This window comes from Schistocerca nitens, chromosome 1, assembly GCF_023898315.1.
Source record: "Schistocerca nitens isolate TAMUIC-IGC-003100 chromosome 1, iqSchNite1.1, whole genome shotgun sequence".
Classification (NCBI taxonomy): domain Eukaryota; kingdom Metazoa; phylum Arthropoda; class Insecta; order Orthoptera; family Acrididae; genus Schistocerca; species Schistocerca nitens.
Window position 1 is genome coordinate 894,155,081 of NC_064614.1, and position 23,593 is coordinate 894,178,673.

The following is a 23,593-nucleotide window of genomic DNA, read 5'->3' on the forward strand; positions in this document are numbered from 1 at the left end:
CTCTTAGGTATGTCACTTACGGTAACAGTGTGACCTTATGTTGTGACTATTGCGTAGAAACTATTGTCATAGAATTTTCAAATTATTCCCAGTTGCAAGTCGAATTTTACCTTCTAAAGCTTCTTTCCAATATAGTGTTTGTTAAAACGTCCCCAGTACGCATGTGTTGTTGCTCGCGTGTGATGTCGGCGTTATACAAAGTTATGAAGTGTGACAAACACTTGTTCATAAACAACGTTGGTGTGGGTGTTGGTGTTCCCTGTTCACGTCGTCCGGAGTCCGACAAGGGGCACTGTGTGCAGCCATACATATCTCTGACATTTAAGGCTTGTCGTCGCATATGCTGTTTTATGGATACCTCATGCAAATAGGTTCAAATGGTTCAAATGGCTCTGAGCACTATGGGACTCAACTGCTGAGGTTATTAGTCCCCTAGAACTTAGAACTAGTTAAACCTAACTAACCTAAGGACATCACAAACATCCATGCCCGAGGCAGGATTCGAACCTGCGACCGTAGCGGTCTTGCGGTTCCAGACTGCAGCGCCTTTAACCGCACGGCCACTTCGGCCGGCTCATGCAAATAGGCAGCAGGAGCATAGAGCGCAGACTAGTGTCATTGGAATGGCATGTTACCGGCGAATAAATACTGGGAGTCAGTTGCAGATCGTTTGCGTTGAAAGAACGCAGAGGAAGATTTCGTCACGTAATACGAAACAGCCGGGATTTCTCACACTTACAGCTGGAGCTGTGCGGAGGGCGGTAGTGGAAATTTTTCTGAGCTGGTTCCAAACAGACGTTAACACTAGCTGAACATGCGTTACTGTAAATGGGAAGAAGTTACGCGGTACACCAGCACGCCCCCCCCCCCCTCTCTCTCTCTCTCTCTCTCTCTCTCTCTCTGTAATAAACCACAACTAGGTTACATAATGTCTACATTCAATTGACTAGTAAGAATTTGTTCTTCTACATCATATATAGCATTTAACATAACATGAGTATGTCGAAACATTGTTTTCAGCAACCGGTTATATGCAAGGTCCCAATATGTTGTTATATCTTTAACATAGTGTACAGTTTTCTAAAAAAAAGTAAACGACGGAATTTGGATGGCGATTGAAGAGAGTGAAGTGCTGTAACTCTTCTTAACGTTTTCACTCTTCTTTTCACAAACGTTAAAGGGGAATGCCGTGATAGTGAGATCAAAGTCTACCGTAATGCCGCAGTTCCAGCCCCGTTTTCGCTGTGCCAGCGTACTTCGATTTCAACTGTATCACATTTCTAGGATACCCTTGCGTTATACGCAACTGTAGATATTAAAAAGAAATACACTTGTCTTTTCAGTCGCTATCAAATGAAGATAAAGTACCTGTATGTATGTCGTTTCATTGAAATAATAAACCGTAGCAGCTGCAACATCTCGATGGGTAAGGAAATTAGTCCCAGCGTTACAGTGAATTCCGTTTTGCATATTATGACTTAATCAAAAACCATGTTTCGATATCATCAAAGTTTTATCATATTTTTGACAGACGTCCGCAGTAGTAGATAAAAGTGATGTGCAACAAAACTTCTAAATAATGTTTCGTTATAGAAAAGAGTAGTTGCGAAGAAAGCAAATTTTTAATCTGTGGTTTTTACATAATTATGGAAATGATCATATTTCTCATAAACAAGTACTACCAGTTAAGTGGTTCCAGAACTGACAAGTTACAGCAAGATCTAATATTCCAAAACGACGACCGAAAGTCAAGAAATGAATGATTGAATCGATCTCGGAGTAACAAAATCGTGTGTGTGTGTGTGTGTGTGTGTGTGTGTGTGTGTGTGTGTGTGTGTAACCTGTCAGTAAATCAGACGATATCTATATTAAGCATAAACCTTTCCATTCATATCAAATGGCGAAAGTATGTTTTAAGTACTTGGTACAGTTCGGTCTGCCGCCTGATACTTTTGCTGTCATATTAATAGCGGGAGAAGACAAATGCTACCAGCGAATAAAACACTAAGACGTGACATCACAGGGGACGAATCCGATCTGTTAATAACACAGTTGAATAGCGAAGCTGACTGCCTGCTGCAGTGGGAATCGAATGCGGATATGCGAGCACTGTTAACTAAACGACTTTCCGCTCTGTTTGAGAAAGACGACTCGCGAGAGACCGGCATTTTGGAAAGCGCGGCTTTTCCGCGTAGTTGACGGGTGAACGCGGCATTGTCTGGAAATTGGAGACTGCGACCCGGTTAGAGTGCGGACCGGCCCGGTTCTGCGCCGATGGCCGCGCTGTGACTGCGTCCTGTCATGGGATGCTGTTCACTCTTACCCCGCTTTCCCGCTCAGCTGCGCGCATTCCCTCTACCTGCCTTTTTATTCTGCCAGCATGCGTTCTTAGCGTCGCCGAGTACTGTGCAGCTCTCGTGAGCATTACGGGAACCTCCCCAATCGGACTGGGTATCGTAGCTCGGTATTGTTTGATAAACAGCTCCATTGACGACATGGCGACGTTTACGAAGTTCGTTGTTCCTGCAGTTTTAGTGGTATGACAATCGTACAAGGACTTGGTACGTGTTAGACTCTACGTCGGCTTTCGTTGTATTCAAATTATTAAACAGTTCTCCCAAACGTTTCGTAACAAAATTGTACATTGGCATAGAATCCTAAATGGAATACTTTCAGCCGCAGAACTAATGGCCGTAAATGAATATTTCTGACGAGAAATTGGCCATTTCAAGCCATAGGAACTTGGTTCTCAACAAAGACTTGTTCGCACAAAAATGGTTCAAATGGCTCTGAGCACTATGGGACTTAACTTCTAAGGTCATCAGTCCCCTAGAACTTAGAACTTCTTAAACCTAACTAACCTAAGGACATCACACACATCCATGCCCGAGGCATGATTCGAACCTGCGACCGTAGCGGTCGCGCGGTTCCAGACTGTAGCGCCAAGAACCGCTCTGGCCGGCTTGTTCGCGCACAAAAAGTAATTGAGGATATGGTAGTTGGATCCAGTGGGAGAAAATTTATCAATAAGCACTCATCAGCGTGTCCGTGAAATTGAGACTTCCAAGACTACAGTGCGAAGAATCCTCGTGGAGCAATAATTAGACTCTTGTTATGAAGAACGTGTGCCGCGCGGATTAGCCGAGCGGTTTAAGACGCTGCAGTCATGGACTGTGCGGCTGGTCCCGGCGGAGGTTCGAGTTCTCTCTCGGGCATGGGTGTGTGTGTGTGTGTGTGTGTGTGTGTGTGTGTGTGTGTGTGTGTGTGTGTTTGTCCTTAGGATAATTTAGGTTAAGTAGTGTGTAAACTTAGGGTCTGATGACCTTAGCAGTTAAGTCCCATAAGATTTCACACACATTTGAACACTTTTTTGAAGAACGTTTGCGACTAAGTAAGCCAAATGATTTTGAATTAAGAGTTTAGCTGTGTCATTTATAACCCAATTATTGTTTGCAGGTTAGGCCGTTTTGAGCCGTGATGGCCTCATCAGTCGCCTCAATAACTATGGCTGGAGTGATAAGTAATGAAAATCCGTGCACCTTGTTAGTTTTAGAGATCACTGGCAACGTTTCTCTACCAACTTGTGGACTGTCATTTTGAAAGATCAGTAGATAGGTCGCAGCCACTCCGCTCTAATGGTGTTCATTCGAGATGTGCTGCCACAATTGGATCCAATCCCAACTCATCACAATATCATCATCATGTCTGTCCTAACTTAGAATGGCCGATGGCCTTTCGTCCTAATTGCTTCCTTGTTGTACTCCTTCTCGAGGTACATGTGCTGTTGCTGTTCTGTGACGCATACGCTCCTAATCTCTTTCACCTTGTTCCCTCTGATAATAAGGAATCTGTTCCGTCTTGTAAAACTGATACTGCAATGCTTTGGACATTTCATTGGCAGCTTCCATCCTTCGGCGTCTTGACCAGTCCTGTTTAGATTCAAGCTACCCAGTCCGTCCCGCATATACTTTTGGCAATTGGAGAGAGCTGTTGCCCGTCTTTTTGTTTTGTGTAGATGGACGGGGTGAGGATCATATCGAGTAATGATGCTTCGTGAGCTCAAATGTGAGTCCGTGGAGAAAATACGACGTCATTTTCGCGGAGCCCTATTGAGAAAATTTAGAGAATCGGCATTTGAACCTGACTGCAGAACGCTTTTACCACAGTTCGTTTTTCTTTCGCTCTTATTGCGAGTGGAACAGGAAAGGAAATGACTAATAATGGTACAAGGTACCTTCCGCCGTGGTCCATGTGGTGACTTGCGCAGTGTGTATGTGACGTAGTTGTAGATGTAAGGAAGTGCACCATTGTACTATCGTAGGGAGAACGTAGTCATCTATGACGGACTGTCGTGCGTGCGAAATTGATTGATGTGGCATGTGCAAGAATGTCAGTCCTTCTGGTCATCAAGGGCTGTGTGGACAAGTGAGCAGTTTCACTGGCTCGTCACTGGCAGCAGGCAGAGTACCAACAGGTGGCTAAAGCGATATCTTTCTCTGTGCTGAATTCCGCCGGTCCGATGACAAGGCTGCGCGGCCTTTAAATGTCAGCGGCGCGCGATCGGAGCTGCGCGTTGCGGGTCTCCACGGCTCGGCGTCACGCCCCGTAGGCCCGGCTGGCCTTTCACGTTCTGATGCCGGGGCGGATAGGCAGCAGCCCGGCGCGTAGCGCCTGCAGCCGCAGCTGCATCCCGGCGCGCCGATCTGTCTCGGCTGTCGCCCATTGTTCGCTGCGATCCACTTTCTGTGGCGCGGGTGGCGCCCGCCGCGCACGAGATGATGGCCACATTGTGTGTGGGAGGGGCACGCCCGGCCGCTTAGGGCACCAGACCGCTGCGCTCAACTGCTTTGTCTCCGACCGCCCCGCGCCAAGCCGAGCGCGGTTTCCGCGACCGGTTTCGTCATTCTGGAGTGGGCGGTGCGCGCGCCGCCAATATGGTTGCTGACTCATCGCCAGGACGTTAATCTGACTGATCGAGGACACGCCACTCGTCTTCTGCCCCATACATCTGTACTGTACTGCCTTACCCTCCCCTCGCTGCCGACAAGGTTTCGAGCACCACTCCGGTTCTGTCTGCCTTCTATTCTCGGTCGTGGATCATGCGGTCTGCGTTTACAATCGGCAGTCCAGAACTGATCGACAGCATAACGCCTAAGACCACTACGCTCCATACAGTGATGTCAGTCGTAGCTGGATTCAGCTCGCGCGGTGAGCTAACGATCGCTAGATGGTACACCAGTCAGCCTTGGCTTGACTACTGTCACCATTTGGACAGCAGCCAGTACCTCTCCCCCGCTCTCTCTCTCTCTCTCTCTCTCTCTCTCTCTCTCCTAAACAGTTTAAAATATGAAAATTGAAAATTTCCTGAATAAATTATTTACGATCGACAGAGTATACTATGAAAAAATGGAAATGAGCGTTTGGCGTCATTGGCCGGGAGGCCCCTTGTGGGGCAGGTCCGGTCGCCTTGGTGCAGGTCTTATTACGAGGGTAATCCCAAAAGAAAGGTCTCCTATTTTTTTATAAGTACAATGGTTTACATCAGTTTACAGCTTGAACATTTAGCTATTTTTCGATATAATCACCATTTCTGTCGATGCATTTTTGTAGACGCTGTGGCAGTTATTTGTAGCCCATGTCATACCAGCTCGCCGCCGTGCTTTTCAGAAAGTTATGAACCTTTTCTTTCACCATGTCGTCGGAGCTGAATCGTTGGGACCGCAATTAACGCTGACAGGTAATGTGAGACTCTGAAAAAACTCAAACGGGCAATTCAGAGCCGGAGAAGAGGCATGTTGAGCAAGGGCGTACACATTCTCCATGACAACGTTAGCCCACACATCGCTCGGCAAACCGCTGGTCTCCTGCAACAGTTTCAGTGGAACGTAATCACACACCCACCCTATAGTCCTAACTTGGCGCCCAGTGACTATCACTTGTTCCCTAGGTTAAAAGAACATTTGACCGGAAAGCGATTCAGCTCAGACGACGAGGTGAAAGAAGAGGTTCATAACTTTCTGAACAGCATGGCGGCGAGCTGGTATGAGATGGTCATACAAAAACTGTCACAGCGGTCTACAAAAATGCATCGACAGAAATGGTGATTATGTCCAAAAATAGCTAAATGTTTAAGCTGTAAACTGATGTAAACCATTATAGAAATAAACAGGTCTATGTACTTATACAAAAATAGGAGACCTTGATGTAAACCATTATAGAAATAAACAGGTCTATGTACTTATACAAAAATAGGAGACCTTGCTTTTGGGATTACCCTCGTACATTCGACGCCACATTGGGCGTCCTGCGCGCCGGATGGGGATGAAATGAAGAGTAAACTATGAAAACACGTCAAGCATTGTACGAGAGTGCAAAGTTTTTTTGTGGGGTGAAGGGGGCTATTATTCACACCTACCCATTTTTCGCGTTAGACATATAAAGCAAGCCCGCACTCATTGATTTCACATAACCATGACTCCTGCAGGTATACTTATCTCCTCGTAATCGCTTTGTCCAGGATTGCAGGTTCGTGGGTACGTATCATTCAGGATGTGATTTTTGTTCGTTGTTGTTTTATCATTAAGCTCAGCACAAAGTACAAACATGCCTCTGTCGCACTTCGATATGACCGTCATCAGCGTTGCCAATATACTATTACGTACAAAGTCAGCACAATCTGTGTTGCTCCTTTCACCTTGCTGACAAATCAAACTCATGTAACAGCAGAATTACACAATATTTTTTAAAATCAAACTATCGTTCTTAAAATTTAAAATTGCGCCGAAGGCCAGTTATCAACATGATTCAGTGGATCAAAATAGAATAGAAGATCTAGGCTGTGAACAGTGATAAGGTACTTCTGATGAGAAACATGCTGATGAGCTTACTTCATATTGGTTGATAGTTCCACGATGTACTGAAAAATGGCACCTTTACCTCACATTTCGCGTTCTCGCTGTTGCCAAATTTGTCAGTATGTGTACATGTAAGCATTGGTAAATTCGAAAAACATGTTTGCCAGCATTAGTAACGCATCTGGTGTTCGTGTAAGGGAAAAGCTTTTCAAGGACGATTTGTACAAATTTGGGGATGATTTGTACAACTACGGCCGCTCAGATGAAGATCCTGTACGCAAATGCACTTCCAAAATTGTTGCTAGTCAGGTAAATGTGAATAATTAAGCAACTAAACAATGCTGAATTGGGCTCCTAACCATAGTGTGCGAGAATTTACGTGACAAGGAGATGATAGAAATGTTTAAAGTCATCCTTAACATTGTTTTGGTGCTCTAGTAGGTGTTTGATAAAATTAAGTTTATGTTGTACTGAATTATAGATCAATTTTTGTGATTGCTATACTTTATTAATGCAGAAATTGTTAACGCAAGTCTTATTAGCAAAAACTGAAACAATTCGAACCTTTTAAATTTGTATTTTTGAGAAGTTGAACAATAAAACATTCAGTTTGGAAGTAAACAATGTTAAGTACCCACTAACACATTTTTTAGAATAAAATAGTGCGTCAAATTTACCATTTTATATTTCATCAACGTAGATATATTTGAAAATAATGACATATGGAGAGAAGAGTCCCATTGTGTGTACTTGAACTATCTTATTAATGACGTCTTGTTGCAACACTACTTCGTAGTTTATCAAAATAACCAACTTGGCCCTCACTGTTGTTTACAGCCGACTCCTTCAATTCGAGGAGCCTCACAGATTGCTGATACTGTTCGCATGCAAATCATATTGACAATACTTTCACTGAAGCGGACTGATTTGGGGTAGGAGGGCTAAAAACATAAAAAACGAAAATCGTTACAAAAATTGCGAGATAAAAACCAGATTCTAATTGTTCGATATATCATATGACTGCTTTTGTTTATTATCATACAAACGTGGATTGGATTGTTTCCAAAGTATTTCGTAAATTATGTTTCATTTAATTAGGATTAATCTAAACATGGGCTTTTTTGTGAAATAGGTTGCCTGAATGGAGATATTTTGGCCTCGTACACCGATACACCGATTGTGATACATGTAGTAGTTCAGAATGCTTTCTAAAGAGAGTATATTTCCTTCCCCCCGAAAATACCACTATTATGTCACTTAGAACGAGAGGTTGTTTTGATTTTTTTCCGTAGTGGTTCTATGCCTCTCCATTATTGTGAACCGGAATTGGAATTCGATCCCGGATATCTGGAATACGAAGATCAGTGAAGGGAGTGACAGGCTGGAATTGTGAGATGGCTACGAGGCGCGGTCATTTGGCGGAGGTGCAGAGATTCGGCCCTTTCAGATCGCTTTAACATGGCTGACGCTGTAGTTTGCAGCGCCGTTATGAGTGACCGGTGTAACAGCGGCGCTCTTTCCTGTTGTTTCAGGACTCGGGTGCCGGCGGCTCGCTGGACGAGGAAGACGGCGCCCGGGGTTCCAACGCCACCAACACACCTACCCGCAGGTCAGTGTCTGGGCAACACACCACTGGGCCGTTCGTCTCACTCTCTGCAGCAAGCCCACTGCCGCTTAAGTAAATGTTATTTCCATGCTAGCCTATCCCGTGGGAGCATCTTCACTTCTGCATAACTGCTGCAACCAACTGCCATGTGAACCTGCTTACTGTAGTCAGTCCTGTGACTACCTGTACAATTATTACTTACCACTATCTAGTTAACTATTTCCCGGTGCCTCTTGTGGTTCCTGTTTACCTTTGCTGCCCCTTTAAGTCAAATTGTGTGATAAACATCTTTTTTTCCCGTATTCGATTCAGTACCTCTTCATATGTAGCTCGATCTGACATCAACACCATTCTTCTGTGGCACCTCATTTCTAAAGCTTGTATTTTGCATATTGATTATCGTCCACGTTCAACTATCATTTTGCAGTGCAGCGTGCAACAGGGCGATATTCTTGACATCCTTTGACATTGACTGCAACTCCATTGAACATAATCTAACCCTTATGGTATACGTGTTGAACCAGTAGGAACCATTGAAAATCATTCGACGAAGTTTGTACATGCTCTGAAGAAGGAAAGGCTGTTTATGCTATCATCCCTCCTTTTCCGCGCTCTCCTGTGGCATGTGAACGAGGGGAGGGAGGTTCCGACGTCGACACATACTTGAAAAGAATGGCGAAAGGTCCTTCTAAGACACCCGTTCAGCAACATCCTCGGTGCCATCTGTGCACCTTTGTTGGGCACTTTAAATATCCCTCCCTGTGTGGAGACACGCGTTCACAGATTCCTAGGCGCTGGTGGGAAAGGCAGCCCCTTCCACACTCCTCAGATTTTGCATGATCCCAACAAGTTGTGGTCCAGTGGCGTAGCTTCAGTCATCTGTTGTTTTTTTACGCGCAATTAAATTATTTTTCAGTTACAGGTGGCACCACCACTAGCACAAATGACAGCCTGATATCGCCAACTATAGCTGCACTCCAAGGACTTGAAATACGTGTAGGGGATGTTAATAGATATGTTTTGTGACCCAGCAACAAATTCCTCAACTTTTTCTGGTTGAGAGTTCGTACAATTTAGATTTCGACCCATGGTTTCCCAAGTATGTTCAATTGGGTTTAAGTCACGGCTGTTGGCAGGACACTCCATTATTGGGATGCCCACTGCATTGAGACGATCTTGGACGACCTTTGTGATGTGAGGTTGAACATTATCCTGCATCAGTGGAAGAATGGTCCAAATGCTGCAGCCTCCCACTTGCTGTCAAACTCTTCTGTCTCATCTCAGTAGCGCTTGGTGTTCGTCGGAGTAAATTGCATGACAATGAGGGGTGCTTTCCTGTTTAAGTTGATGATTCCCCAAATCATGACAGATCGAACCACAAATAATGGGTGTGGAACAAATGACGTTTGTATGATTCCTCATCTCTGATGATAAACACGGACCCTGCCGTGATGGCCCTCCTTGGCACCTGACCACACGATGTGTATGTGTCAACTTTGGCACCTTCATTGACTTGCACGGATGAGTGCACATTTTCCACAACCATCGCCAAACTGTCTGCATTGGCAGTACTTGACTGGTAGCAGCAGTATGGTGATTGGTTAGAGTCTACGTTGTCCATTGGGCTGCCTGCCGACCAGTAGAACCATCGTCCCACTCTGTAGTGCAGTGGCAATGGCCTCGACTTGGACAGCGCGTGATAAGATCAGTCTCCCAGTGTTACTGCACTGTGTGACATGCCTAGCATATTTCGATGAATCACTGTGACCTGCCATTTCCAGACAGAGCAACGGCTTGGCTAATATCAGTGACGGACAGCTGTCTCCATACCATAATTCTGTAAAACAAAAATAAACATTCCACCTCTTCTGTGCTGGACGAGCCAGAGCCTAAGGCAAACATTGTTATTTATGGAATCCTTACCACGCTCCGAAAACACTGGTAAAAACAGGAGTAGGAAACACTCCTCACTGTGCAAGAGTTGCCTGCAAGATGATTTGCTTCTGCGTTGAAACTAAACAGCTGAATGGTACTAAGTCGTTGCACTAGCCCTGGCTGGCGAAATTTGAGGGGTGTCGAGAGGATTGCCTATTCCGCCGGCACCTAGGGAACTGTGACAGGGTGTTTTTGTACATGGCCATTTTTAAAGTGCTCAACAAAGATGCGAAGGGGGCATCGAGGGTATTGCTGAGCTGGGATGTGTTAGACTGACTATTTGCCGTCTTATCCACGCTTGTGTCAAAGTCACACTCCTCCTGTATACACGCCACAGAAGGATGTGGAAAAGGAGGTATGAGAAAGCATAAATACCCTTTTATGCTTCGAATCGCGTTTAATTTCCGCTGAATGATTTTGAATGGTGCTTAGTTGTTTTAGTTTGTATATCAAATCAAATATTTGTGGCTATGCCAGCCCCACGATGCCCTTAGAGAACGGTTAAATTTTTGGAAAATGTCAGCAGTGTCAAAGGTTGTCAAGAAAATCGTCCTGTTGCACATCGCAGTGCAGACTGTCGTTTTGGACTGTGAAATGAGTGAAAAGGAATGCCCCAAAGGAAGGGATGTTTCATTCATGCGCTTTATGCCACCACCTGGGTCTTTTTCTCCTCGATTCTGGGTGGTGGTGTGTCTGTAATGTTTTCCTTAGCCACCCGTGAGAGAACTTCGTTATTTCAACTCTGAGCGTCGAGGTTCTGACCTCCCGCCGCACAGACATCAAAAGAACGGGTGAGCTGTGAGTAACGGAACGCGTGGCGACCTTCACGTGATACGACACGCCCACGGCGGCGTTGGGCGGAACTGTGCTGAAGTGTGCTGCCAGTGTGTCTTCATTAACACACCGTAAGTCTCACATGAACTTCTGAACTGCGGCCTTTTTTTTTTTCTTACACCTTGTTGTTTGTAGCGTCGCCGAGCCTGAAGGTAGTGTCGCACGACACCAAGCTTGTGACACTGGGAGAAAATGACTAGTTAAAAAAAAGTGACCCTATAATATTGTTGCACAGTTTGGTTTTCAGACGCGACATTACACACCTGAGGCGAGGCAACCCATGTGAAAAGATATCACTGAGGTGCTGTTTGTGATTGGTTTTTACTCACATGTTCATGTTATGATTTCAGCAGTTGCAATACACAGGAACATTTGCTTAGCCAGTGGCTCAGTGTTAGGGACTCGTCACTCAGTATATACAATTTTTGTATTTGTTGGCGTTTCATTGGTGTTATCTGCTAAAACGCAGCGTGCTTGTGAACATAGCATAAATTCGTTGCCGATTGACGTAGCATATTACGTAGTTAATTGAGTTCTTTTGGAAAAACCAAATTTACTTAATTGTTTTCAATTATTTTTCTATCCTAACATTTTCCATCAGCCAGCTTCAAAAACAAAGACGGGAAACACCTAATTCATGGCCCAAGTGTTTGTATTTCGGTTTCCTGAATAACGCATTTCGTTTAAAGCGAGAAGAAAAGAAGTGGCCTTTTTTTTATATACTGGTTGTGTGCCGTATGCACTGATATTGAATTTTGTTTAGTTCGTCCTTGACTCTTTGCTGAAGTGGCATTAGCTGATTTGTATTAAATAATTCGGACATAATTTTTATTGTCATTTTCTACTAGGTACTTTTTCGGATAGCACCCTTGTTAACAGTGGTGTGGAAATAAACATGTGCTAGAAGGAAAAATCTGCTCAACAATTATACCTTCGTGGTATTGAAACTTTGCGAGTGTGTTCGATGTTTGTGGCGGATAATGCCTAACGCACCAGCGTCATGCCTATGGCGACATTCCTACATTCTACTATCCACTTTTCACAGGACCCGATCTGACACAGTTGAATTTCTCACGTGACCGGCGCCACGCGTATTGAGTGAGCGCCTCTTTGCGTGAGCGGGGCTGGGAATCCTTTCACAACGATGATGTCACACCATTCAAACGGGTGTAGTCTGTGAAACGCCTGGCTCGTGAGAAACGTAGTTACCAAATGCATTGCTTGCAATCTACGGTTGGCTGTCACCATGTGGAAATTTTCCAGAATTCATTGAGAAAGACCGCCGGTGCCACTTAGACTCATTGTCCGAACTGATATACGTGGCACAATACCTGTATTCGAGGTATTTAGTTTTGCCAGTGTGCATGTACAGCAGTACACACCACTTTTTGTGCGGGTTCACTGGTTCTTGACCACTAAGATTTGCTTTGGCGAAAGCGCCTTCTTCAGTTCCGAATGAGTTTCTGTACTTCACCCGGCCCTTAGCAGAAAATGGCAGCACGGAATAATATCACTTCGTGCTTACGTCCATGTGAAAAGAATCATTTCAGAATTACAAACTCTTTTTTTGCCTTTCTTGTAGGTTTTGGCAGACACCAACTAGGATAAAACGTTATTATGGGTTTCGGCAGACACCAGCTTCGATTAAACTGAAACAAATCACTGAATGGTGATACTTTGCGTCCCTACAGTATCATGAAGACGTTAAGGCGCTGCAGCTGTCAAAGATACGATGCCTCGCAAAGTTATGCTACACGGACAGGGTGTACAGTAATTCCTTTGGGAGTTTCACGTAATAAATCAGTCCACATTACTTTATGCTGGTAAGAGAGCTTGGAGTTTAATGATGACAACATTATCTCTGCTAATTGTACTGCTGCGCTCACTGAAACGTGGAATTACAGCGCTGAGTTATAGCACTGTTGACAAGTATTTTCTGTGGACTTTACTGTTTGACTTACTCAGGCAGTTCCTGTATAACTTTTACTGCCGTATTTCGTGGTCCGGCGAGGCAGTCTCTCATTCAGAAGTAGATCCTCCACTTCCCACGTCCCTCCATTTCTTTAAAATGTCCGCCCCCGGTAGCTGAGTGGTCAGCGCGACAGAATGTCAATCCTAAGGGCCCTGGTTCGATTCCCGCCTGGGTAGGAGATTTTCTCCGCTCAGGGACTGGGTGTTGTGTTGTCCTAATCATCATCATTTCACCCCCATCGACGAGCAAGTCGCCGAAGTGGCGTCAAATCGAAAGACTTGCACCCGGCGAACGTTCTACCCGACGGGAGGCCCTAGTCACACGACATTTTTATTTATTTCTTTAAAATTGTCAACTAAATTTTGTAAAAAATAACAGCTTTCTTTAAAAAGACATATATGTGACCTCTTTAGGAACTGATTCTTTAGCATAATCTTCTTCTCAATACACACTCATAATTTAGTACAACAGTAACACACATTTAGACGTGCAATATCAGTGCGTACTCCTACTGAATATTTTGGCAGTGTGTATGTCCTTGTAATGATCTCTCACTGTACTTCACAAATTATTGTTTGTAAATATTTGCATGCAATGAGAATAACGGGGTGAACTTAGTGTATGGATTGCGCGGCCCCTCCCGCCAGAGGTTCGAGTCCTCCCTCGGGCATGGATGTGTGCGTTGTTCTTAGCATAAGTTAGTTCAAGTAGTGTGTAAGGCTAGGGACCGATGACCTCAAAAGGAATTCACAAACATTTGAACATTTGACGTCGAGCGCCCGTAAGCCCCACACACACACACACACACACACACTCACACACACACACACGCGCGCGCGCGCGCGCAGAAAAAAACTTTTTGTTAACAGATTATCGGTTTTGGTCTTTAATGACCATCATCAGATCTGCAGCAAAATGGGAAAAACGTAAATACACTCGCAGATTGTCTACAGCTTAAAGACAATACATAGACCATAATGAAAAGTAGTACTGGCAATATGTACACTTGTGCGCTTTAAGTATAAAGAGGCATACCTGTTTCATAAAAACAAAGTCCTAATGTACTGCAGCCATAGTGGCATCGTCAAATGATAAATGCGGAATCAGCACCAACGTCGTCAAATTTGAAGAGTCATAAATAGTCGGAAAAATGAAATTACATGATTTCTTTCACCACCACCACCACCACCACCACCACCACCACCATCATCATCGATGTTTTTAGAAACCCTGCAAATGTGTCATCAACGTTTAAATAGTTAAACATTGTTCCAGTTGTTTTTTTTTTTTCGACGCATATCACCATTTCTTTCAAGAATTTATTCCCATTTTCAAGTGCAGCAATTTACGTTGGTATTTTATGTGACTTCTACGTGTTTGTTGTTCTACCCATCTTGCTCTGTAGTTTCTCTTTATGGTGTGCAGCCAATCACTCTAGTTTACGTAAAATCAAAACTGGTACACAGAGAGTCCGAAAAAAAAGTTGTTCCGTTTTTCGTTGATTATATTATTCATATCATAACTTCTATCAGTAACACCGTTGACTACTTAATTACCAGTTATGCCTTGTATTCTATTTTATACTTCTTTGTTGCAAATACTGAGTGGCATGGACGAAGAGATAAACATATTTATAGTTGATTATAACTATTGCATACAGAAAAAAAACATTTGCTACTTGTCACTGAGAATTTCTCGTCTTGATTATTAGTGATGTACAAAAAATTTCCAGCTCCTCCATTAAATTTTACGATCGCCGTGAAATCATAAAAAGACGACTGCAGGGCTGCACAGACAGAACAACACACACAACCGCAAAGGAGTGTGGACGGGAAGCCTTGCAGGGAGCAACTGCCGGAACGAGCGCATCGGCGCAAAAGCTCGCGGCTGGGCTGGGACACGGGGCGGCAACAGGTCCCGCAGCGGGTCCCTGCGGCGCCACACGCCCACCGCCTTTGTTCCCGCTACGGCTACACGAATAACGCTGTTTTATGGCTGCCGGTACAGTCCGCGCCGGCACGCTCTCCTGTGTGTACACCGCGCCACACTCCCGTGTCTCCATTACCATCCCAGAACCCGATCAAGTTGCAGCTTGCCTATCTCACGGCTTCCAGGGTCAACAAAACTTTTTTTTTCAAAATTTAAAACAATTTAAAAATTTTAAATGCTGTCATAATGTACTCATTAAGAGCTACAATGTTATGTTATTATAGTGCCTCAATCGTGGTGTTTTACTGGTTGAACAAATTCTCTTGAAAATATATCTGGATGTACGCCTACACTGGAGGAGTTCTGTTTTAGTGTGGAAGAGGACGCTCCCTGCACCAGGGAACATACTGTTCCGCTGTCTTTACATTGGTTACTACCGCTATTATTTTAGATGAGAGTATTTAGTACAGGAAAATTTGTAAACCATGGGGACCACAAAACACAACACAGAAGCAAACAGCTTCTCGTGTAGTTGATTTTCTGTCAATAAATATTTGATGAGATTAATTTCACTAAGTCATAATCGATTTTCTACACCGCACTTGATCGTGAAATACGACTACCTACCATTTTGACCTGGAGGTTTAGCCACACTAATATTTCTATATCGTCTTTCATGATATTAGTTCAGTCATGTGAATAGAGCTGGAAATGAGGACAGAATAATGTTGTCCATTAGTTTGTTAGAAAGTGGACACATTGCCACAATCACATTTGAAAATTTTCGGGCCGTAACCGCATGCTAGACTGCACTAACAAGTTAGAAATGATGTAGGAGAATTGGCCACAGGCAGTTTACGTGACATTTTGTTTCATGCAACATCAGAAAGTTACGGTTAAAGACCAGGGAAAACACAAGCATTTCTTTAATAGTCCGAATCCAGCCACTTCTGCGTCGACCATACAATTCGGACCTAGTGCCACCCGATTTTTCTCTCTCTAAAGTCTAAAGAAACAATTCGAGGGCATCATTAATAGCCGCCGGGAGCGTCTGTTCATGGATGTGAATCGTCGCTGAATAACCTACCCAAGAAGGCATGTCATATTATTTGAGAAATTGCTGCGTTGCGTAGAACTGCGAGATATCAAAGGTAACTTTTTATGAAAAGAAAAAAAAACATGACTTTAGTAAAATTTTGAGACTGACGTTCATATATCCATTGGTATGCTATAGCTCTAAAAATAATTCCATTTATTTTTATTCTTTTCATTACGAAAGACGCTGTTGACAGAGAGGATGAAATGTAGTTGCGGATTTTATTTGTTCGAGTAGTTAATGGCTACGATCGTGACTAAGTAGAAAAGTAATCAAGAGGGTACGTTCAGAAAGCTACGAGTTTGACTGCACTTTCAGAAATAAAAGATAATTAATTAAAATAAAATCACTAGCCAATTAGTATCACAATGTCGCGTGTGTGAAAACCGTTCAGGGTGATTCTTAAGCACTATTGCATGTACACTTCGCATTTTTGATAGTTAGCACACCAGCGCAATGCACATCGTCAGGAGCCCTTGCACAGCGCCTACCGGTCGTGTGAGTGGCCCGTGCAAGAAACGAGGAAGTGCACGCTGTCCACAATTGCGGCTGCAGCTTGATTGCCTAGGGGCATACGCTTTGTGTGTGTGTGTGTGTGTGTGTGAGAGAGAGAGAGAGAGAGAGAGAGAGAGAGAGAGAGAGCTTTCACGGCATACGGCAAATTGCCGCAGGCAGTCAGTGGGTCTGCGTGACTGGCCCGTCGGTTTGCGGCCCTTGCTCCCACGTTCCGCTTATTCTCATCAGTCCCGACATGCAGCGTCAGTGTTGCTCAGTTACTTCACTGGCGGTTCCCAAGCTTTGCTCAACAGGGGCACAGGGTCGTCGAGAATATTATTACGACCAGCTGTGCAGCCATGTTGTGGTGTGTACCTTTCACATGCACCAACCATCCACAAGTCAACGAACGCACCTTTGATGATCCTGACGCTGCCACACGGAGTAAAATTCATCGTAAACGGTCTCTCTCTTTTAGACTACACCTACAGATAAACGCCGTTGACAAGGTGTTCTTCAAAACCCGTTGTCTTACATTGGAGCGACAATTTTCATCTTTCACGGAAAACAACACTTCGATTTTGGAGGTTAGAATGAGAGGATGACCTTATAACTCTGCAACTTTCTTTTTTCCATTTGCGTAATTCATCAGAATCATTTAAGCTGGCAGTCAGTATTAAGACCGTAATCTCCTGCTTAAGGTTTATAGTTATTATTCCTGCTGTTCGCAGAACATTTCCCGCAACTACGAATACTGGTGAAGACAGCAAGATTCTACCACCGATCGTAGTGGCGCAGTGGCTAACACATTGGACTAGTTTTTGGGAGAACTGTGGTTCAAATTCCCGCTCTACTACTCCGACTTACGTTCTCCGTGGTTTGCCTAAATTGTTTACGGCAAATGCCGGGGTGGTTTCTTTGAAAAAGGACACGGCTGATTACCTTTCCCAACATTCCGCCAATCCGAGCTTCTGCTCTGACTTCGATGACCTCGACGTCGATTAATCTTTCCTGCCAGAGGTCCTACAATAATGTACGTATAGGACGGGATATAGTATAAACATTTGACCGCCGTTCAGGCCATTTCCTTGTTTCATCTGTTATACGTGAGTTTGTATGCTATACGTCGCGCTAATGTCTAGGAAATGACTATTCAATGAGCGGATATAGACGAAACAACGTTTTGTGAAGGTAGACCAGAAAAGCTTATCGGATATCACAAAAATGGGCGTTTGTGCCATAAAGCTTACATGTTCGTTTTAATAATAGCGGAAGCAACCGAAAACTGTATATTATATTTTGCATCGCACAAAAAAAAAAGTTCTTGCGTCACAATCTACCCGCACTACTCTGAGCTGACGTACAGTGAGCATCTGTTGTTAAATGGAAAAGATAACTTAAAGTATTCAGGATTAAGAGAGTTCCTAGCCTCCATGTCGAATTTTAATGGCTTTTGCGGATCGACAACGAATAGAAAGTCGTACCGCCGGAGGGTAATTACACAATCGTTCTCGAGCTGGAGTTACGCGTACGTCGTACACACGACAGGATGTGTTAGCGAAGCAGACTCATTTCCTACTTCGTATGACACGAGACTTTCACTTGCATAACGGTAGTCTATGTTTCCTGTTTTCTCCTTGGGCAGCTGTTGGCAATTAAGGGCTCGAAGGATCGTAGACGGTGGTTCTGGCCGCGCAGTGCGGCGACGGGCTGGTGTGCACTCGTTGCAGACAGGTTACGTCGTGGTTTCCCTGCCACAAGGAAAGCGATCGCCGAACAGCTCTTGCATGTGAGCAGCAGACGGGCATGTCCCGAGGCAATCGACGCTTCCTCACGACGGACTGCGGCCGGTCACGCAGTAGCGGTCGCTTTGACCGGCGGGACGCGGGCGCAAAGTGGCTCTCAGCACGAACCACTCTGCGGCGCCGGTGCGTTTTGGGACCGCGTCTCCGTAGCACTGCCACCCGCACGCGCCCTGAAGGCGTTTTCTGGCTGTTTTTATCACGTCCCTGCGTCACGGGATCCGTGAACCAACAAGGCACGGCTGTAATGTGTGCACTGAAAACTTGCCCCTGCTGCAGCAGAATGTTTCCTCTCTCTCATCAAATCCTGTGCAGTCTCTGAGATGACGCAACAGACGTCTTTCGAAAGTCGACTATCCTCACCGTGACTTGGACCGCACTCTGTCCTACCAATGATCCGACCAGCAGTAGCGTCATCCAAATGCTTTGGCTGTGTCCTGGCTCCGTCTGACTCAAGTAGTGTGTGCACCAAACGCGCTCAAGATGAAGTCAGAAACACATATGCATTTCGGCCTGCTTCAGGACATTCGTGTGCTCCGCAGGCGTTTTCTCTGGGTAGTGCTCTGAGCGGATGCAGATATCCGCAAAACTTATCACTGTGTGGCTAAAAAAAAAAAAAAAGAAAAGGTAGTGTCTTCATTGCAAAATGATCTAGACAAGATATCTGTATGGTTCGAAAAACGGCAGTTGACTCAAAATAATGAAAAGTGTTAAGTCATCCACATGAGTACTAACATTTCGGTTACACAGTAAATCACACAAATCTAAAGGCTGTAAATTCAACTAAATACTTACGGATTACAATTACGAATAACTTAAATTGGCACGAACTCGACTCGTTGCCGCTCATTTTATCTTACAACGCCACACTGGCTGATTTAGTTTTACGTTTTATTCGTGAGGGTGGGTTTTATCATTTGATCTAAGTTTTAGCGTACGTCCTTTGTCCCTCTGTGTCCCCCAACCTAGTGCTTTTAGCGTGGAGGTTTTAATGTATTGCAGAGTTGCTGGCTTTTCATTTTTATTCTCATGGTCGGCCAGCCACTGTAATCTGCTGTCTTGTTCTACTCTCTTCTGTTTCTAGCGTCTCCCTGTTGTTTTCTTGTGCTCTTTTGTTCCTTTTAGTGTTCGTTGCCTTTCCTTCGTTCTTGTGGTTTTTCCTTTATTTCCGTTTTGTGTTATATGTCTCGTCTGTTTTATTCTCACACTTGTGGCATTGTTTTATTAGGAACAAGGGACCGATGACCTCATAGTTGGTCCCTTCCCCCCTCTTTTAAACCAACCAACCAATGTCCAATACCCTGCCGAGGGTAGACGTCTTACTTATACCAGCAATGGCTAAATATAGCAAAATACTCCGTTCCTGATTTTCCGCGCATAATTACATACTTCCTATTTCAGTCGTATCGGCAACAGTCTTATGCCCGAGTCATTTCTGTTCCGTTTGCATTATCAGCTGTCACTTATGCAATTACTGAAAGCTGCATGCAGCGTCATGGCGGCTATTCTAGGACATTCTATCGTTTGGAACAATAGTTCTTGCCCTGACTGATGTTTGTGTTTAAAACATTAAGTAGTAATGTTCAGTATAAAATATGTAAATTCCTAAACATTTCTCTTAAATATTTATCGAAGACACAACGCAACGCTTATGACATTGGGAAGTGTAGCACGTTAACATGATTTAATATTGCGGTGTTTTAGTCTACATTTGATAAAAGAACTACATAAGAAAATCTGACAGTATACAGTGAGCGATGACAACATCTAACGACTTCATTCGACGTTCAGTGTTGTGGAAATATTCCGCAGAAAGATGCACAAAATCGTTTTCAGTAACTACGACAGAAAATTATAACTTGTGGAATTCGTCAAGAATATGACAGGTTTCGTTTTGTTAAAATGTGACGAGGAGTAGCTTTTATATGTTTAGTCAGTGGAATGAAATTCAAATAGCGGCAGACGAAAATTCAGACCAAGCACAAGCCTACCGTCAGAGGTCCAACGAACCGAATAAATTGAAGGGGCTTACAAAATTTTAATATCCGTGGATGCGGGTGAAAGGCTCTCGAATGCGGATAAGTGAGTTGCGGATGCGGATAGGTAACTCCCGGACGGGTTGCGGATGAAGAAAGCATTTTTCTTATCTACACGCATCTCAATGTGTATGTCACGTGTTTCATTGTTGTGCCGCCAAAGTTTAATCGGTAGCATGTCGCAGTGATGCTTCGTGTGGAGATACGACCATACAGACGTCGGATACCATCTAATGACATACTCTTGCACGAATTGTCTCAGCTGATCAGGAGGAGGGACCGGTAACGAAAACCGGAACAGATATCTTTCCACCATGTTCTGAGTGGGACAAATCGTACTGGTCAGAGGACCTGAGACCTAGGGCGCATATAGGGGTAAAACAAATTTGTGTGCAGTCATTGTTCTGCTGGAAGCTCACCTGTCCGTAGCGTTGTAAGTTCAGCAACAGAGTGGACTGGATGACGGCTGTATCCTGGACTGTGAAATATCCCACACCAACAAACACCAGATGTGGACGATTGTTGTAACCTCTGGACCTCAGTGACTTGGCGCTACCTGACATTTTCCGAAAGCCCATGTCTACCACCAAGATAGAATTGGCGTTCTTCAGTCAACACAACTTCACACCGTTCAGCCCTCCAGTCGCGTCTGTCACCACTGCTCCGTGATTCGTCATGAGAGAATGAATGGCGAACGATACTCTTAATCATTGTTTACCTTACAACAAATCATGCGTATTGTCCTAGCACAGCTAGCTGGAGCTGAATGACCGCTTTGTTTTGTTCAGGAATATATTATTTTAAAAGGATTTCTTTTAAGTTCCTCCTGAACTGTTACGCTGAATAGGCCCGCCCTCGGACCACCACTCTCCGGCGAACAGTTTCTTCCTTGAGCTTCGGACTGTTGTTTTGCTGGAAGTATTTGCCAAGTGCTCGACGTATTTTCTGTTGATTTATGTAAAGTCTTCATATCAGCATTCCACAGACAACTGTTTATTTATTGAGGGTAAGTTCCTTGTGGTAAGATGATTGTATATCGTTGATGCTTCACAATAGTCGTTGATTTAGCGAAATGGTTATAACAGCCGTTGCCATATTTGTGAATCTATGAATATTGTGAAATGAAATAGCGTGTAGAACAATAAGAGTGCTTCACATGGAGAGTGGCATGAAGAGTAGGCATAACTGCAACAGCTAAAATCCATTTACCCAACCTTATACACGTCAATTTGTCGAAACCGAAAATGAGACCATTTGCGAAAGACGAAAAGTAAGTGTTGTAATATCCTCCCCAGATGGTTTAAACTACAGTTTTGAATCCTACTCACAACTTAATCTTGCTGGCGTACATTGAAGGTGGAGGGGGAGAAAGAAAAAGGAAAGGGAAGGAACTTATGATATCATCTGAATCGAGAGTTTATTCAGAATCGGCGGCGACGAGTGAAATTGTGTCCCGGTCAGGGACTCGAAACAAGGATCTCCTGCTTGCTAGGCAGTTGCGTTAACCACTGCGCCATCTAGACACAGTGTTTACGGCAAATACATGGACTGTCTCGGCAAGCTCCCTGGGCAACTCACATTCCCACATAGCGCCGCCTGTCCGCAATCCCCGTCCAGGTCCTCCATGCTTGCTAATTTTATATTCCCGCTGGAGGTCGAATGATATTGTTCATCCGCACTGAAGGTTGTGGATTTATTTAGGTGAATCAACCACATGAATGCGTAGTGTCTGTTCTTTCCAATATATCCGAATAAGTTATATGAATGCGTGGTCTCTGTTCTTTCGGATATGTCCGAAAGAACAGACACCACGCATGCATACAATTGACTCGCCTCAATTGTTAATGAATCTACAATCTTCAGTGCAGGTGCACATTTACGTTCGGCCTCTTGCGGGAATCTCAAAGTAGCGAGGGGACAGTTCATAGGTAGAAATGCGTGTCGGCCAGGGAGCGTGCCGAGGTAGTCCGTGCATTTGCGATTAACTCTGCGCTCGGATGACGCAGTGGTTAACACATCTGTTTGACTCCTCTGAAAGAACAGACACCACACATGTATATAATTAATTCTGGTCGTTTAAAACCTAAAACTGCTACGTTTATTAGGGAGTCCTGTCGCTGGCTTGTAATCGCAGTGGAGGACAAGTGTCCTGTATTGCTCTTTTCTTCATTGTTGCCATCGGAAGGGCGAGCACAGGGTGGTTGTGAACAGACATTGTGTTTTGTTTGTGGCCAGACCCGGACATCCGCGCGCACCGTAACGGCTTCCCATTTATCTGTTAATTGCGAGCAGTTCCAGCAGCCTGCCTGTAACGGTTACAGCCGCTCTGCGCGACTACGCCCGACCGTTGCAAAATCACTGGCCCGGATTGGTCGGAGCCGGGCTACCGTTCTGACCGTTCGATAGCCGGCGCCCGATAAAAGCATGTCTCTCACCAAGGCCACCTATCGGAATCGGCACATGTGTCCTTCCATCCCCACGACAAGGTAACGACGTAATTCACCTACTTTGCGAATAGCTTCGAAAAGGAGGAAGGAAGATTGGTGTCTAACATCCCGTCGTCGACGAGATCATTACAGACGGGGCATAAATTAGGATTAGGAAGGATAGGGAGGAAAATCGGAGGTGCCCTTCCAAAGGAACCATCTTCACATTTTTTGTTTCTTACATGATAGTGGATACTAGGAACTTTAGATGTTGATAATTTTGTTTTGGATCACATAGACCATTTTCAAAATGGTTCAAATGGCTCTGAGCACTATGGGACTTAACATCTGAGGTCATCAGTCCCCTAGAACTTAGAACTACTTAAACCTAACTAACCTAAGGACATCACACACATCCATGCCAGAAGCAGGATTCGAACCTGTGACCGGAGCGGTCGCGCGGTTTCAGACTGAAGCGCCTAGAACCGCTTGGCCACATCGGCCGGCAGACCATTTTCGTTTTATTTTAGAAAGAACTACATTTTAGGCGGCTTGAGACGCACAGTTGTTGATTGCTTTGAAAATAACTTATCGTTCGGCAAAGTTAC

At 44.4% G+C, this 23,593-nt stretch overlaps 1 protein-coding gene across 2 annotated transcripts in view; it reads left to right on the forward strand.

Moving 5' to 3' along the window:
* Positions 1–23,593, forward strand: part of LOC126192086 (mucin-5AC) — a 623,139-nt gene that overhangs the window by 286,584 nt on the left and 312,962 nt on the right. For both annotated transcript variants that reach the window (XM_049932578.1, XM_049932577.1), the window contains exon 2: positions 8,387–8,463. In XM_049932578.1, the coding sequence (XP_049788535.1) occupies positions 8,387–8,463 (77 nt within the window). The remainder of the gene's footprint in view (positions 1–8,386; positions 8,464–23,593) is intronic.